The sequence below is a fragment of the Rattus rattus genome, chromosome 1, assembly GCF_011064425.1.
Source record: "Rattus rattus isolate New Zealand chromosome 1, Rrattus_CSIRO_v1, whole genome shotgun sequence".
In the NCBI taxonomy this organism is placed as follows: Eukaryota; Metazoa; Chordata; class Mammalia; order Rodentia; family Muridae; genus Rattus; species Rattus rattus.
This window is the reverse complement of record NC_046154.1, coordinates 213209295-213224250: the sequence shown is the minus strand read 5'-3', so window position 1 is coordinate 213224250 and position 14956 is coordinate 213209295. Positions and strand designations below refer to the sequence as shown.

The 14956-nt window shown below is 40.6% G+C and overlaps 1 protein-coding gene across 1 annotated transcript in view; it reads left to right on the top strand.

The window, feature by feature from the left end:
- Lrp12 (LDL receptor related protein 12) overlaps window positions 1–14956 on the top strand; it is a 71500-nt gene that overhangs the window by 43347 nt on the left and 13197 nt on the right. The window contains exon 3 of the mRNA XM_032914670.1: window positions 11409–11544. Within this exon, the coding sequence (XP_032770561.1) occupies window positions 11409–11544 (136 nt within the window). The remainder of the gene's footprint in view (window positions 1–11408; window positions 11545–14956) is intronic.

Below are 14956 nucleotides of genomic sequence, written 5' to 3'. Positions count from 1 at the left end.
GTGACCTCCAGATGTATTGATAACTCTGGCCTTGAGGCCCAGCAGAAGTTCCAGTCTGTTAGAATGTGGAAATATTTTTATCACAATGCATTGTCACAGTATGTATAGTATTTTATTTCATTCGCACCTTTTCTGTGCATACCTTAAATTACATTTTCACTTGCTTTATATCTTATCTCCTGCCCTTTCCATTTATAACTTTCTATTTTTATTTGTATTCATGTTTATGTTCATTACTATAATGCTCTGTGAAAGCCCCATCCTGTGGGATTTATATTTAATGTTTTGGAGCTGTGCCCAGTGGTTTCCCCTAGTGTGGATCATGCTGTGAGATATATTAAAATGTAACTAACAGTTTTATTTCTAAGACTGAATTCGTTATATAAAGTCCTAATAGAGTTATTGTATCCAAGGGGTTGTTCCAATTGACACAGCTGTTTGTAGCATATATGAGTAAATATGTTAGATATGATCATCAATTCTTACTTAATATTGTTCCTTGTAGTAATTCTATCAAGACCTAATCTTTTACTTTCCTGACACTGTTTTTTTAAATGAAAAAAAAAAAAAAAAGAAATCAATTGCTTCTCCTTTTGATTCATGGCCTGCAAATGTAATATCATAAACAAAAACAAAGTAAGACTGGCTTCTGTCTATAACTAGACAAAACTCTGCTGGGTGTTTTTATTCTGATTGTTAGAATTGGGGGCTTAATCCTTTCTTGGCTGGAAGTTTGTTTGTTTTACATTTTATTTTAATGTTAGGACTGGCATGTCATACTCATGCAGCAATGAAACAGTTCTACTAACTACCTTTAATGTCGAATGCACTAAATGAGATTAGTTTGTCTGGAATCTGTTCTACATTTGGTGTGGAATCTTTTATCAGGCAGAGTGAACATACGAAAGCTAAGAAAAAATATTGCCTTCAAAATTCTTTAATTCTTGTTACTATTAATTAGAAAAGTGTAAACTTCAGATAGTTTTTAAGCATTATTTTTTGATTGTCAGAATTGATTCTTTCCAAATCATCTTCCTTTGTTGCCTTTCTGTGTTTGCATTTTTTAGCTATCTATTCTGACACTTGGAGGTCCAACACACTGCTGATCCCCCAAACCATTCACCACTGATGGTTTAGTTGTGGCCTTAAAAAAGGCAGGTGGGGAGACAGGGGTGGGGGTGGGGTGGGTGGGTGTTTACCACTGTCTGAATTGCAGTTGCTCTACTTACATGAGAGCTAACAACTTGTGATTTACATAGCACTGAGATGCAATGGCCTGGTGTTAGCTATTGCTTTAGTTTTAAGTATTATAATGTAGTACTTTACGTTTCACTGGAGAGCATTTAGTCTGATGAAATATTAATTCTTAAGGGCTTGTAAGTAAGGAATCTGAAAGGAAAAGTTAAATGGCAATTATTTAAGAGTGCTATATGGTTAATTTTAACATAGAAACTTATGTGAATGAAGAGTGGTCTTTTGTACCTTTCTGTGGTATTTCAATGATATTTTACAGTTTTTCAATCAAGTACCTTGATCTTTTGCTGAAGCAACCAAAAAGAATCTCACTTTTTCATTGATCAATGCTTTTATCCATATTTCAAAGGAAGAAAGATATAAGGTACTATGTTCTAGTTGATATGAACCCACTTGGATCTTTAAGATTAGAGAATATGAAATAGAATTTAGTGTGAACCCAAGAAACTCCTTCAGACAAAGAAAGGGAGTGGGATGCAGGATACTACATTCTTAAGGAAAGTAAGACGCATTAGTACAGGACACAGTGAATGGCCGACCTGCCCAGAGCCTGGTCGGGGAAATGCTCCAGATGCTGTATTAGAGCGCCCCGTGAGCTTGAGGAGGTAATGGAGAGACCATCATTTTTATAGTATATGCTGTGTAACTTTATCTTGTTAATATTTTACTATACGATAACTTATTTACATTAATCTTATATAATCATGTTTTATATGTTATTAAATATATTAATGGCTATTAAATGGCTGTTTTAATAATTACAGTGTATTTTCATGTTGCATATTATGAGAGTGTATCATGCTTAGCTGATGGAAGTAGAGTTCATCCAGATGAACAGGTCCGCTGTACTGCAGGAGCAAGACCCCTGCAAAGTACAAGACAAGCACGTTCACGTGTGTAATACTTTCTTTGACACTTTGAGACTAATTCTTCCAAGTGTGATTATATATTAATTATCTGTAATTTCTAAAATCTTATACTTAACTGTTGTACAAAGCCAGTCACTTAGTGGGTATTTTAGTTCACAATTCTAAAAGACCCACACATAAAAGCTTGGGCCCCAAGATAACACTTAGGAGGCAGTGGAGCACTTCAGAGGAGAAGACCGTGGGATCAGCAGCAGCAGCAGGTTGCCCTCTGTGCTGATTGCAGGACGTGGTCCTTTCCTACCCTCTGGCTCTCAGGCGCCTACTGTGATGAGTTATCTCACCAAAGAGCAGGAGTAGTGAGGCCAGTCATCTGACCAACCTTCTGAAACTATGAGCAAGAACCTCCTTTTTAATTAATTCTCTTTGCACTCTGTTATGCTTAAAGAAACTAGCTGCAGGTGAACTGGACTTTTAATATCACTTGCTAATGTAAGCAGTATAAATAAAGGAGGTTTTTATCTTCAAAAATAATCTGTACAAGTAGAAATATGGTCCTGCTGATAGCTTTTATTCCCCTCACTTGAGCACACAAAGGACATAATGACTTAGATAGGAATGTGCATTGTGTCATAGCTGATAGAGATGGTCTGGAACTCATGGACTCTGAGACCAGCTGGTTTGCCAACTGCCTCTTCCTGCCTTTCTACAGTAATGCAGGTGCTTCCCGCAAGAGTCACCACAAGCTTCAGAAATTAATAGTTTTCCCCATCCAGGAACTAGAAATAATCACTTGCTCAGCATTTAATTCTCTAGTGTATAAATTAGAAAATGTACGTACCATAACAATAGTTTTTATGCCCTTGCAAGAAAAAAGAATGCCCTCATGACTTTTTAAAAGTGTATAAAAGGTTGAATCCTCCCAATTCATCTTATCTTGTGCTTTGCCAGCGATTTCAGAATTACTCTTCATGCTTGGGAACTCCCCAGGGAATGGTTGGTTTCTTACAGTGTAACCATGTCCAGTTTCATCGCCTTCCTCGGATCACGTTTACCACATCCTAGAGCTCCTCTTCAATTTCTCTTCTGACTTTATTGGGTGTTTTATTTTACCACCATTTAACGTCATTTTATCATTATTTGTTATGAACATTGTGATCTTCAAGAAACCATAGAATTACCTGCCTTGATTAGAACTACTGTCCAAGCAAATTAATTTGATTCTTAAGGAATACCACTTGGAGTAGTGGAAATGATTGACCTGCCCATCCTTAGGTATCTGTGCACAGCGGGAGAGTGTGCATGTGAATTATACTGTTGTGAATCAGCAGTGGGTCCACAGGTAGTGGGTTTTCATGTAAAATTTTTAGCTAGATGGACTTTTTTTTCAACATTTACTGCCTTTCCCTTACATGGCTACAGTATTTCCCATGTGTTTATTGATGCACCTGTTTGCACATGTCTGCCTATGTATGAAAGCCAGAAGTTACCTTGACTCCATCCTCAGGAATCATCCACTTTGGTTTTGGGTTTTGTTTTTAATTTTATTTATGTGTGAATTCATTCATGCATCCAGGGTATTTTACTCTGCCCCTATTGTCTGCCTTCCTCTCTTCCCAGAACCCCTGCTTCTCCTTCCAACTTCATGCCTTCTTTTCTTTTTAAAATTACCCACGAAACATGGCAGCCTACCGGAAACTACAGCCTTAAAAAGATCTGCCCTTCCCAGCAGCCATCACCAGTCAGGGATGAGGTCTCGTGAGCCTCTCCTCGACCTATGCTGACTACTGGCTTGGGCTTGTGCAGCTCCTATGCCGGCAGCTAGCTGTAGCTATCTATCGGGATTCTGCGTGCAGCAGCTCTGTCATGTCCAGAAGACAGATTCACAGCAAGCCTCCACATCCCCTGGCTCCTACTTCTCCCTGACCCCTGGCCGTGAAGTCCCGTGAAGTCAGTGGGCGGTGATACAGTGTCACATTGAGACTGAGCCCACCACCATCGTTTGTTTGGATTTTTGAGACAGCATCTCAATTGCCCTGGAGTCTGTGGATAAGGTCAGACTGAATGGCCAGCCAGTGAACCCAAGGGGTACACGTGTCTCCGCCTCCCTGCAACAGGATTGCAGGGACCACACTTCTCCTGTTTGCACCTAGACACTACAGGTTCAACTGGTCCTTGTACTTCAAAGCAAGCAATATGCCCCCCTTCCAAAATACATCTCTTTAACTGGAGTCAACCCCTTCTTAATAGCATTTTCTTACATGTTTTCTCTTAAGCCGATCTCTTTGCCTCAGTAATTTTTCTTCCCACATGTGTACCTAAGTACATGGTATTATTGAACAGGGGGAAAATTTTACAAAACCCTCCTGGATTATGTAAGTATAGAAAAGGGGACTGCAATAGACTAAGAACAAAGGAGTTCTTTCTTTATTATGTACGTAAATATAGGTATAAAAAGACATGTCCTGAACCAGCATATTCAGAAGGCAGTGACTCGGTGTCATTGACAGAAGCCAAGAGAAACTCACAGACAGGAAAGGATAGAGTCAGTTTATCTTGGAAAGGTGATGTTAAGTATGGCATTTTTTCTTTTTTTCTTTTTTTTTTTTCTTTTCTTTTTTTTTCGGAGCTGGGGACTGAACCCAGGACCTTGTACTTACTAGGCAAGCGCTCTACCACTGAGCTAAATCCCCAACCCAAGTATGGCATTTTTTAAGTTATTTTAAGTATATATGGGATATACTTTATCCTTGCACTCATTACATATTTCTTATAATACTTGTTGTGTTGTTAGGTTCCTCTGATAGTTGTACATCCTTCCACAGCTCTTATATCCAAAACCACGTACATTTGTACATTTCCTGTTCCGGTTGGCCTCAGCCACTCATTGCCATAAAATGCCAGCCCTTGTCAGCTCTCAAAAGAAACCTGGGTCTTCACCCTTTGCACAGGAAATTGTACATTTTCCTTACAAGTAGTTTAGGTCAGATCATAAATTCCATTGCTAACTCCTTTTTCCAAGTTCTAAAAACCATGAAGTCTGCAATTGAAGGATTTATTTGACGTGATTTTGACACGATCTCGTCTCTCCCTTCCTCATCTTAATAGAGGTCAGCTGAAGCCTCCAGTTTTAAATGACTGCTATAAAAATGACTGTTTAGAGAGAAAAGCCTGCTGTATTAATCTACTTTTACAACCACAGCTCTGAGCTTTTACTGTAAGATTATTGAAATATCAATAGAAACATAAAGTCTTGTATTTTTATTAGTTTTGCTTATTTTTTAAGTCATACAAATGTTAACTATTTTAAACTAGTAAACTAAATCAAAAATCTTACTAAGATATCCATTAAGGGACCCCTGAACCCCTTCATTCTTGAGTAAGTTTTCTCCTGGGGAGCAGGTTACATGTTAACTAGAACACTATTTAGTTAAGCCCTCTGTGCACTTAGCCACCTTAGGGTTGTAAACATGTCCTTATTTTCTGTAAGTCACTGCAAATGCCTGTGTTCTAGCTAGGTCTCCTGTAAGCGAGTAATCAACTTTGAGGTGCTTTTAGCCTCATCACACGCACGTGCCTGCAAAGACATCGCCGCCGCCTTGGAGGCTGCCCTCACTCTTGTTCCTGGTTTCCTCCTTGTTTAAATGACTTCAGTTTTCCAAGATGGGTCTTGCTCTGTAGCCTAAGCAGGCTTCAATGTCCCAGTCTCCCTGCCTTCATCTCCCAAGTGCAAATGCCACCAACCCCAGCAACCATTGATATGGGGGCAGGGTTCTATTCCTAGAGCAGATGTGTGTCATCATTCATGCATGAGTTTTTGTTTATGTCTAACAGTACCCATCAAAGTAAATTAAGTAGATTTGGAGGGGTTTTTTGCAGGTGAGGCTGTTTGTGTTAAAAAAAAAAAAAGTTGATGATGCTAATTATGAAGTTTATTAAGCAAAATGAACAACTATAGCAGGTTTGACATGCCATGGGCATGTATGCATATGTGTATATGTGTGCATGCATGCGTGTGTTTGTTTTCTTGGAAAACTCGTGCTTTACACAACACACACTAAAACAACAAGGCTTTTGAAGAAAGTGGTGTTGAACTTTGTAAGTGTAGAAAAAAACAAATATCAGTCGCAATACTCATGTGGTCAGATATCCATAGACTTTTGTATTTGCCATTGGTGTCTATTGGGCAGCCACATAAGCCTGGGTCTTCAGGGCGTTCATTTCCAGCAGGGGCCAACATAACCAAACTGAAGCCAGCTCATTTCAGACAGATCCTTCTCTAGGAAGGTGCCTGACTTTAACAAGACGTATGGTGGCTACAAGTCTACATCAGCTCTTGCAGCTTCCCAGGAAGAGCATCCAGAAGAAAGCAGGCAGCGCTAGCCCAAAGTAGCCACTTCTTGTAAGGAAGGAAGGTTTTCCTGGCCTTTTAACCCCTTAACTAAAAACTCCTACCTTAAATGGATTCTAGGAAATTTTCATACAATTTTATATTATACTAACAAAATTCCTCCCTTTGCCAATTACTCTTGTAATTAACTCTTGTATAAAATTATAAATTAACTCTTGTAAAAAATTAACTAGATCGTATAATTATGCATAAGCAATAGAGAAAGCCTAGGTTGAATGAATGTAGGTAAAAGAAGGTGAAGATTTAAATACTGTAAATTAGTTCTGTCAGAGTCTAGAAAGATGAGGTTCAAAGGGGCTGAAGATACAAGCATTTTGTTTTAAAAACAAAACATTATTAATGTGAGAGCTAGAAGAGATGGCTCAGCTCTTCCAGAAGACCTGGGTTCAAGTCCCGTCACCCCCACGGCAGCTCTCAACTGTAAGTCCAGTTCTGGATCTGACCCCTTCACAAAGACATACAGGCAAGCAAAACACCAGTGCACACGAAATTAAAACAAACAAACAAAACCATTTCTTTTAAAAGATGTAAATGATGTTTGGGGAGCTGTGTCCAACCCCCATCCTCACCCTGGTTTTATCCAGCAACTCCCTCTGTTGAACTTTTTCATTCTGGAGCATATATTAGCTTTCTTCTACCCCTGTCCTGCTGAACCAAGCCTGGTCTCCCTGAAGCAGTCCAGGCCTTACCAGTCACCACTCTGATTTGGTATAGGTGATATTGTTTACTGACCATACTATAGTCAATCAAAGCTGATAATTTCTTTATCAAAGTAATTGTATTTACACCTTCATCACCCTTTGGCGTTCACCATTTGAATACCCACTTAAAAGCAAGAAGATAGTGACTTAGATTTAATCACATTAAACACAGTAAACTACAAATTACAGGTGCGGTTAAGCTTCAGAGCTCAAGTGTTGGGGTGAGATGGAATGGGACCATTTGTCCTGCACTAATATAATGAAAGAAATGGGACTGACAGGCACTAATTCAGACCTGCGCCTTGGTATCAGGTAGTGAAAGCAAGCTCGGTCTCCAGATGAAGCTTCCAGTTCTCCTCATTACCAAACCTAGTTTTGTGAATTTCTGAGACAACCTGTGATGTTCTTGACATAAATTTCCTTTTATTTACCTGCCTTTCTCTTGACCAAATGATGCTGGCACCAGTGAAGATGTGGAATGTAGAACAAAGAGAAGGGTCTGGGAGACAGAAGTTCTGGCCTTGTTGAATTTGAAGTTAGAGTGTCCAGTGACCATTGGACCGTGCAGGCTCCCTGACTAGAGAGTTGATTTAAGCACCCAGCCTGTACACTGTGGTTGAGGTTACATGTGTGTGCAGTGCACTGAGCATGGAGAAGAGGCTCTGGGAACGCCATGAACACACCCGGCCAGAGTGGCTCAGGAGGGCACATATCTAAGAAAGCCTGCAGGGTGGTTGGAGGAGCACCAACACGTGTAGTTGACCCTAGCAAGACGCAAAAAATGTTAATGCCAGGTGCCCTAAAAAAAGATGAGTATCTTGAGAATTGGGGGCCCACCAGGTTTGGCAGTGAGTGTGTGCGTGTGCATGCGTGTGTGTAGTTTTTATGGCTAAGATTAGAAGTGATTTTAGTGGATCAGATGAATGCAAAGCAAGGAAAGAAAGCAATGTCTTGCTTTTCCTGGCGAGCTGTCGGAAATGCACCACCGACGAAAGTGATGAGGGGCATGAGGGCTGAAGGAGAGGTTGGAGGTAGTCAAGTAGGAATACTTGTCTAACATGAATAAGTGACAATAGGAGGTTTAAGTAGTTTATACTGCAGGAAGGCCAGTAATGGCAGATGGAAGAGAGAGCCTCTGGACCTTCCTGTTCCAGCTGACCAGCATAGTACAGACAAACTCTTACCTAAAACAGAAAGAGGGCAGTTTAAGTTTGTTTTGGAAATGTAATGCATTTTTTTCTTAAATATAGGAGGACATGTTATGATTATGCTATAAACCCAATACGTTATACTTGGGTGTATCGACTAAAATCACATAGATCACCATAAACAGTAATAAAGGAGACTGTTATGTTAACCATACATAAGCTTTGTTAAGCATAACATGTTCAAGTTTATACAATTCTGTGTGTGCTTATGTGAAATCAGGTAACAGTTTTAATGAGTTTATCAATCAGTTGAGGATCTTTTAAATCCACTGGATCAAAATACCAAGTTTTGCCATTCTGTGAATGTGCAAAACAAAGAGTATGACTCTAAGGAAAATCTTTGATACTGTAGTTTAGTTTTGTATTTACTACGGGGAATGATGTACGTCTTAAAGTAATGTCACTCTGAATACAGGTGGAAATAAAGTGTAGTAAGTCTTAATCCTATCTGTGTCAGCATGTCTCAGCCCTGTGCACTTGTCTACAAGTATTCATATGTGTTCGTGTGTGCTTGTGCATGTATATGTGCATTCACGTGTCCTGTGCATCACACAAAAGTTTACTTTTGTATGGGAGCACCACCTATTGGTTTCACATATACTTGGGTTTTTTTCCTAAAACCTAGTTTAAAAAAACTAATAATACAATAATAATCTTTGTAGTTTTTCTCCAGAGTTGGTCTAGTATTTATTTAAACGTCGGAGGTCAGAGTCTCCTGCATCCAGGGTTCTAGTTGCTTTGGTAAGGAGGTCCTTGGAGTGTCATCTCATGAGGTTACTGTGGCTGCACTAGTGAACTGAAGCAAAGTTGTGCCCCTTTTCACTAAGGTCATATAATGGAATTACTCTGGGAGCGACTGAGTCTTTTCTGAACCATCATTCATTACAATCGATCATTTTCCTTGTAAAGGAGGAAATTTACTCTGGTGTAGTCAGAGATGACCTCTGACTCCTGATCTTCCTTCTCTGCCTCCCAAGCGCTGGGATTGGAGGAGTGTTCCACCATGCCCAGCTCAAGACATTTACTAGCAATGAAACTTCCCGACAGCAACAAATAATTAAATGCAGACAAACAGGCATAATCAATCAATAAGTGATTGAGCCTGGGAAGTGAGATGAAGGCAGAGCCATGGTGTGTGTGCCCTGTATTCCCAGCCATGATTCCCCATGCTCTAAAAGTGGTTCACGTCTGACCCCTTGGCAGTACATCCTAATTCCCTCTTGGTCTTGAACTTATGTTCTCAGTAGGACATATTTTAAAACATCAACAGTGGATTTTCTACAGATAGTGAGTTGTTCTGTAGATCCAAGAGTTGACCAGAAGCAATTTGGTTTGCTTTATTTTGAACATCATCAATGACATTTCTTAAACTATGCAGTTTATTTCCTATCACCCTTAGCCTAAGTCGAGTGGCATCGGCCTCTGCGTAAAAGGAAGAGTTTGCCTGTTCTAAACTGCAGTGAGGGTATTTGGCTGCCTTCAGGTCTGGTCGCCAGATTTCTTAAACTCTGTCAGAGTTCAGGCGCTATGTGGGACCGAGTACATTGCTCATACCGACTCCTACTCTACCTCAGCGATGCTCTTTTAAGTACAGATACTAATTAGCTAATGACTTGTGCTCATCGGGTCTTTTTACTTTGATATATAAATATTTTCATTTTCTGAAAATTGTCCCAAGATTTCTAGTAATCCTTGTGTACCCTTAGCAGCTACTCTCCCACTAATAATTTGCAGCTTCTTCTAGTCAGCCATTACTTTAGAAGTCAGTCAATATTATTCATTAAAATTGTATGAAATAATAGTTTACAGGGGTTTCTACTCAAACCTTTAGCTAGCTTTATTTTTTTCTGTTCCTCATTTGTTTTCTTTCCTTCTTTCTTTCTTTTGTTTCTTTCTCCTTTTCTCCCGTCTGGCCAAGCATTTTTATTTTTACTGAGGAAGAGCACATTGTCAGGTTATCAGCAGGATTCTAGATCAGTGAGAGCACAGGTAAGCATAAACGCTTGCTTTGGTGGTGTTCCGGTAGTTAAGGACTGGAATTTTGAGTATCACTTCAGAAGTTTAGTTTTTAATAGTTTAGGATCTTTCAAGGCCCTTGTCTTAGTTTTTTTTTTTTTTTCTTACTGTGATAAAACACCATGACCCAGGCAACTTTTAAAAAGGAGGAGGCTTGGGGATGCTTGTGATTCTGGGGTCCGAGAAGCTGTGGCCAGGAAACAGCAGGTACAGCTGAGCAGCAGCTGAGAGCGGAAGGCTCATGCCTCTGTCTCCAGAAACGGGAAATGGGAACGAGGGATGACATGTAGCTTTTGAAACCTCAAAGTCCCTCTCTCAGTGACACACTCCTTTCAGCAATTCCACACTTCCTAAACCTACCCAAATATTGCCACAAACCAGGACCAGGTATTGGAGCGTGTGAGCCTATGGGGGCTTTTCATTCTGGTCGCAGCCTCGTGCTTATGCCGGATGCTGTGCTGGAGTAAATGCGGGATGGTATTTTGATTTCTTGCTGTCTGTATCCAGTCATCTCCTTTGTATCAAAAACTACAGTTCAGCATCCTGAGGTTATTTAAAGCTCACTGAAAACAACTTGGTGATCCTAAAGATATAAGCACATTCATTGAATAAATATCGAACTTTCAGTAGCTCACAACAAAATAAATTTAAAAGATCAATTTGAGAAAAGATGGATTGGGGCATTGAGCGACTTTAATGCTTAGACGTAAGAGCTCTGACGCCTGAGTGATCTCATTGGAACAGCTCCTTGTTACTAGGAATATCCAAATAAGGAGAAGGCTCCTCTAGAGAAGAAAATAAATGCCGCCATGGACTAGAGAGGCTTTCCGAGCTTGCTGAACCATGTCTTACTGCATGTGACTTGATGTCGGGAGTGTTTTGGTTTTTCAGAGAAATGCTGTTTTTATGTAAGATGTCACGACTAGCTAAGGTTGCTGTGGCTGTCTTCCAGCTTGTGGTGAGACTCCAGAACAAATTCGAGGGCCGACTGGAATAATCACGAGCCCAGGCTGGCCTTCAGACTACCCCGCCAAGATCAACTGCAGCTGGCTCATACGGGCAAACCCAGGGGAGATCATTACTATAAGGTAACTCTGATACCTTTCGTATTATTATCCTTTTATTTAGAATTATAAATACTATCTGTCATTTAAAAAATGATTTTAAAAAATGATCTAATCAGTGTTCTTTCAGCACAGTAGGAGGACATCACTACATTTAGATATGCAACTGCTGTTTAACAAACTGTAATGTTCTTAGTAGCGAGTGAGGATCAAGAGGAGTCGTTATCAGTGTGTAGACAAACCCAACTCACCACCCAACTCAGAGGCCCGTTCCATACCCTTAGTCTCATTGGTTAACTCCCTACCTTGAAGGAGTTAAAATGTGACTGCAGGGGTGTGCGCTCATAGCACTTTAGCCATGCTGTTAAGCAGTCTTCAGAGGGTTTGTCTTTCCTTGCTGTGTGGTTGCACATGCAGGGTATTCACCGTGTCTGCACACGGAGGCTGAAGCTGATGTTGGCGTGTGGTCCTCTATTCCTCTGCACCTTTTCTTTTGAGAAGGATCTCTTACTGAACCTGGAGCTGTCTTTTAGCTAGACTAGTGGCCAGTGAGCTCTAGGCATGAGCCCGTACCCCCGACCCCTCTAAGCACTAGGCTTTCAAACATATGCTGCCACCAAACATGGGTTCTAGGCATCCAAGTCAGGGTCTCGTGTGCATAGGAAGGACCTTGTTCACAGAGCCTTCTCCTCTGCCCTCTTTTTATGATTTAGAAGCAAAATGACACTGTTAAAGAATGCAAAGTAGACTCTATGTAGTGAGGAAGTGCTTATGTGGACTCGGAGAGAGCTGAGTTCTGAATTACAAGTCCCAGTGTGCACTGCGAAGGCAGGTTTGGGGTGGGGGGACACCTATTTATCTTTGAGCTAGCTGCTTCGATGGTTTCAAGTCCAGAATGCTTCTGCGTTCGAAATGACAGCTTTGCAACCTCTGCTACTTTTCCATAGTAAAAAGAAACACATTGCAAATCTCACAGAGCCTTCCCTCAAGTAACAGTCAGGCATATACCTACAGAATCTTTCCTTAGAACTGCGGTTGTCACCTGTAGATATTTGCTAAGTGCCTTCCAGATTGGACACCACATACAACGGAGAATTTTTCTGGCCACATATAAAGATTTCTTACCCTTCTGGTCTGAACTAGTGCCCTGAGCATATACTGGGCACTGGCTCTGCACTCATTCCCACAACACTCAGACAAAGCCCGACTCCCAGGTGCTCTAACACTCCCAGGGTCAGAGGTGAGGAGGGCACAACTGCACAGCACCCGAAGAAACTCCTACAGCTGATAAAGAACTTCAGCAAAGCGGCTGGGTATAAAATTATCTCAAAGAAATTAGGAAAATGACACCCTCTCAATAGCCACAAAGAAAATAAAATACCTTGGTGTGACTCTAACCAAGCAAACGAAAGATCTGTATGACAAGAACTTCAAGTCTCTGAAGAAAGAAATTGAAGAAGACCTCAGAAGATGGAAAGGTCTCCCATGCTCATGAATTGGCAGGATTTATATAGTAAAAATGGCCATCCTACCAAAAGCAGTCTACAGATTCAATGCAGTCCCCATCAAAATTCTAACTCAATTCTTCATAGAGTTAGAAAGAGCAATTTGCAAATTCATTTGGAATAACAAAAAACCCAGGATAGTGAAAACTCTCCTCAACAATAAAAGAACTTTTGGGGGAATCACCATCCCTGACTTCAAGCTGTATTACAGAGCAATAGTGATAAAAACTGTATGATATTGGTACAGAGACAGGCAGGTAGATCAGTGGAATAGACTTGAAGACCCAGAAATGAACCCACACACCTATGGTCACTTAATCTTTGACAAAGGAGCTAAAACCATCCAGTGAAAAAAAGATAGCATTTTCAACAAATGGTGCTGGTTCAACTGGAGGTCAGCATGTAGAAGAATGCAAATTGATCCATGCTTATTACCCTGTACAAAGCTTAAGTCCAAGTGGATCAAGGACCTCCACATAAAACCAGGTATACCCAAACTAATAGAAGAAAAAGTGGGGAAGAACCTTGAACACATGGGCACTGGGGAAAATATCCTGAGCAAAACACCAATGGCTTATGCTCTAAGATCAAGAATTGATAAATGGGACCTCATAGAATTGCAAACCTTCTGTAAGGCAAAGGGTACTGTCAATAGGACAAAAGAGCAACCAACAGATTGGGAAAAGATCTTTACCAATCCTACAGCTGATAAAGAGCTAACATCCAAAATATACAAAGAACTCAAGAAGTTAGACTCAGAGAATCAAATAACCCTATTAAATATGAGGTACAGTACTAAAGAAAGAATTCTCAACGGAGGAATATCAAATGGTTGCAAAGCACTTAAAGAAATTTTCAACATCCTTAGTCATCAGAGAAATGCAAATCAAAACAACCCTGAGATTCCAAACCTCATACAAGTCAGAATAACAAAGGTCAAAAAACTCAGGTGACAGCAGATGCTGTCGAGGATATGGAGAAAGAGGAACACTTCTCCATTTTTGGTGGGATTGCAATCTGGTCCAACCACTCTGAAAATCAGTCTGGTAATTTCCCAGAAAATTGGACATTGCATATACCTGAGGACCCAGCTATACCACTCTAGGGCATATACCCAAAAGATGCTCCAACATACAACAAAGACACATGCTTCACTATGTTCACAGCAGCCTTATTTATAATAGCCAGAAGCTAGAAAGAACCCAGATGCCCTTCAACAGAGGAGTGGATTCAAAAAATGTGGTACATCTACACAGTGGAGTACTACTCAGCTATCAAAAACAATGACTTCATGAAATTCATAGGCAAATGGCTGGAACTATAAAATATCATCCTGACTGAAGTAACCCAATCACATAAAAACACACATGGTATGCACTCATTGATAAGTGGCTATTAGCCCAAAAGCTTCGAATGTCCAAGATACAATCCACAGACCACATGAAGCTCAAGAAGGAGAAAGACAGAAGGGTGGATGTTTCAGTCCTTCTTAGAAGGGGGAACAAAATACTCACAGGAGGAAATACGGAGACAAAATGTGGAGCAGAGACTGAAGGAAAGGCCATCCAGAAACTGCCACACATGGGAATCCATCCCACATGCAGTCACCAAACCTAGTCACTATTGGGGATGCCAAGAAGTGCATGCTGACAGGAACCTGATGTAGCTGTCTCCTGAGAGGCTCTGCCAGAGCCTGACGACAAATACAGAGGCAAATGCACAGAGCCAACCATCGGACTTAGAATTGGGTCCCCAATGGAGGAATTAGAGAAAGGACTGAGGTAACTGAGGGGGTTTGCAACCTCATAGGAAGAACAACAACATCAACCAACCAGAATCCCAGAGCTCCCATGGACTAAACCACCAACCAAAGAGTACACATGGGGGGACCCATGGCTCCAGCTGCATATGTAGTTGAAGATGAGCCTTGT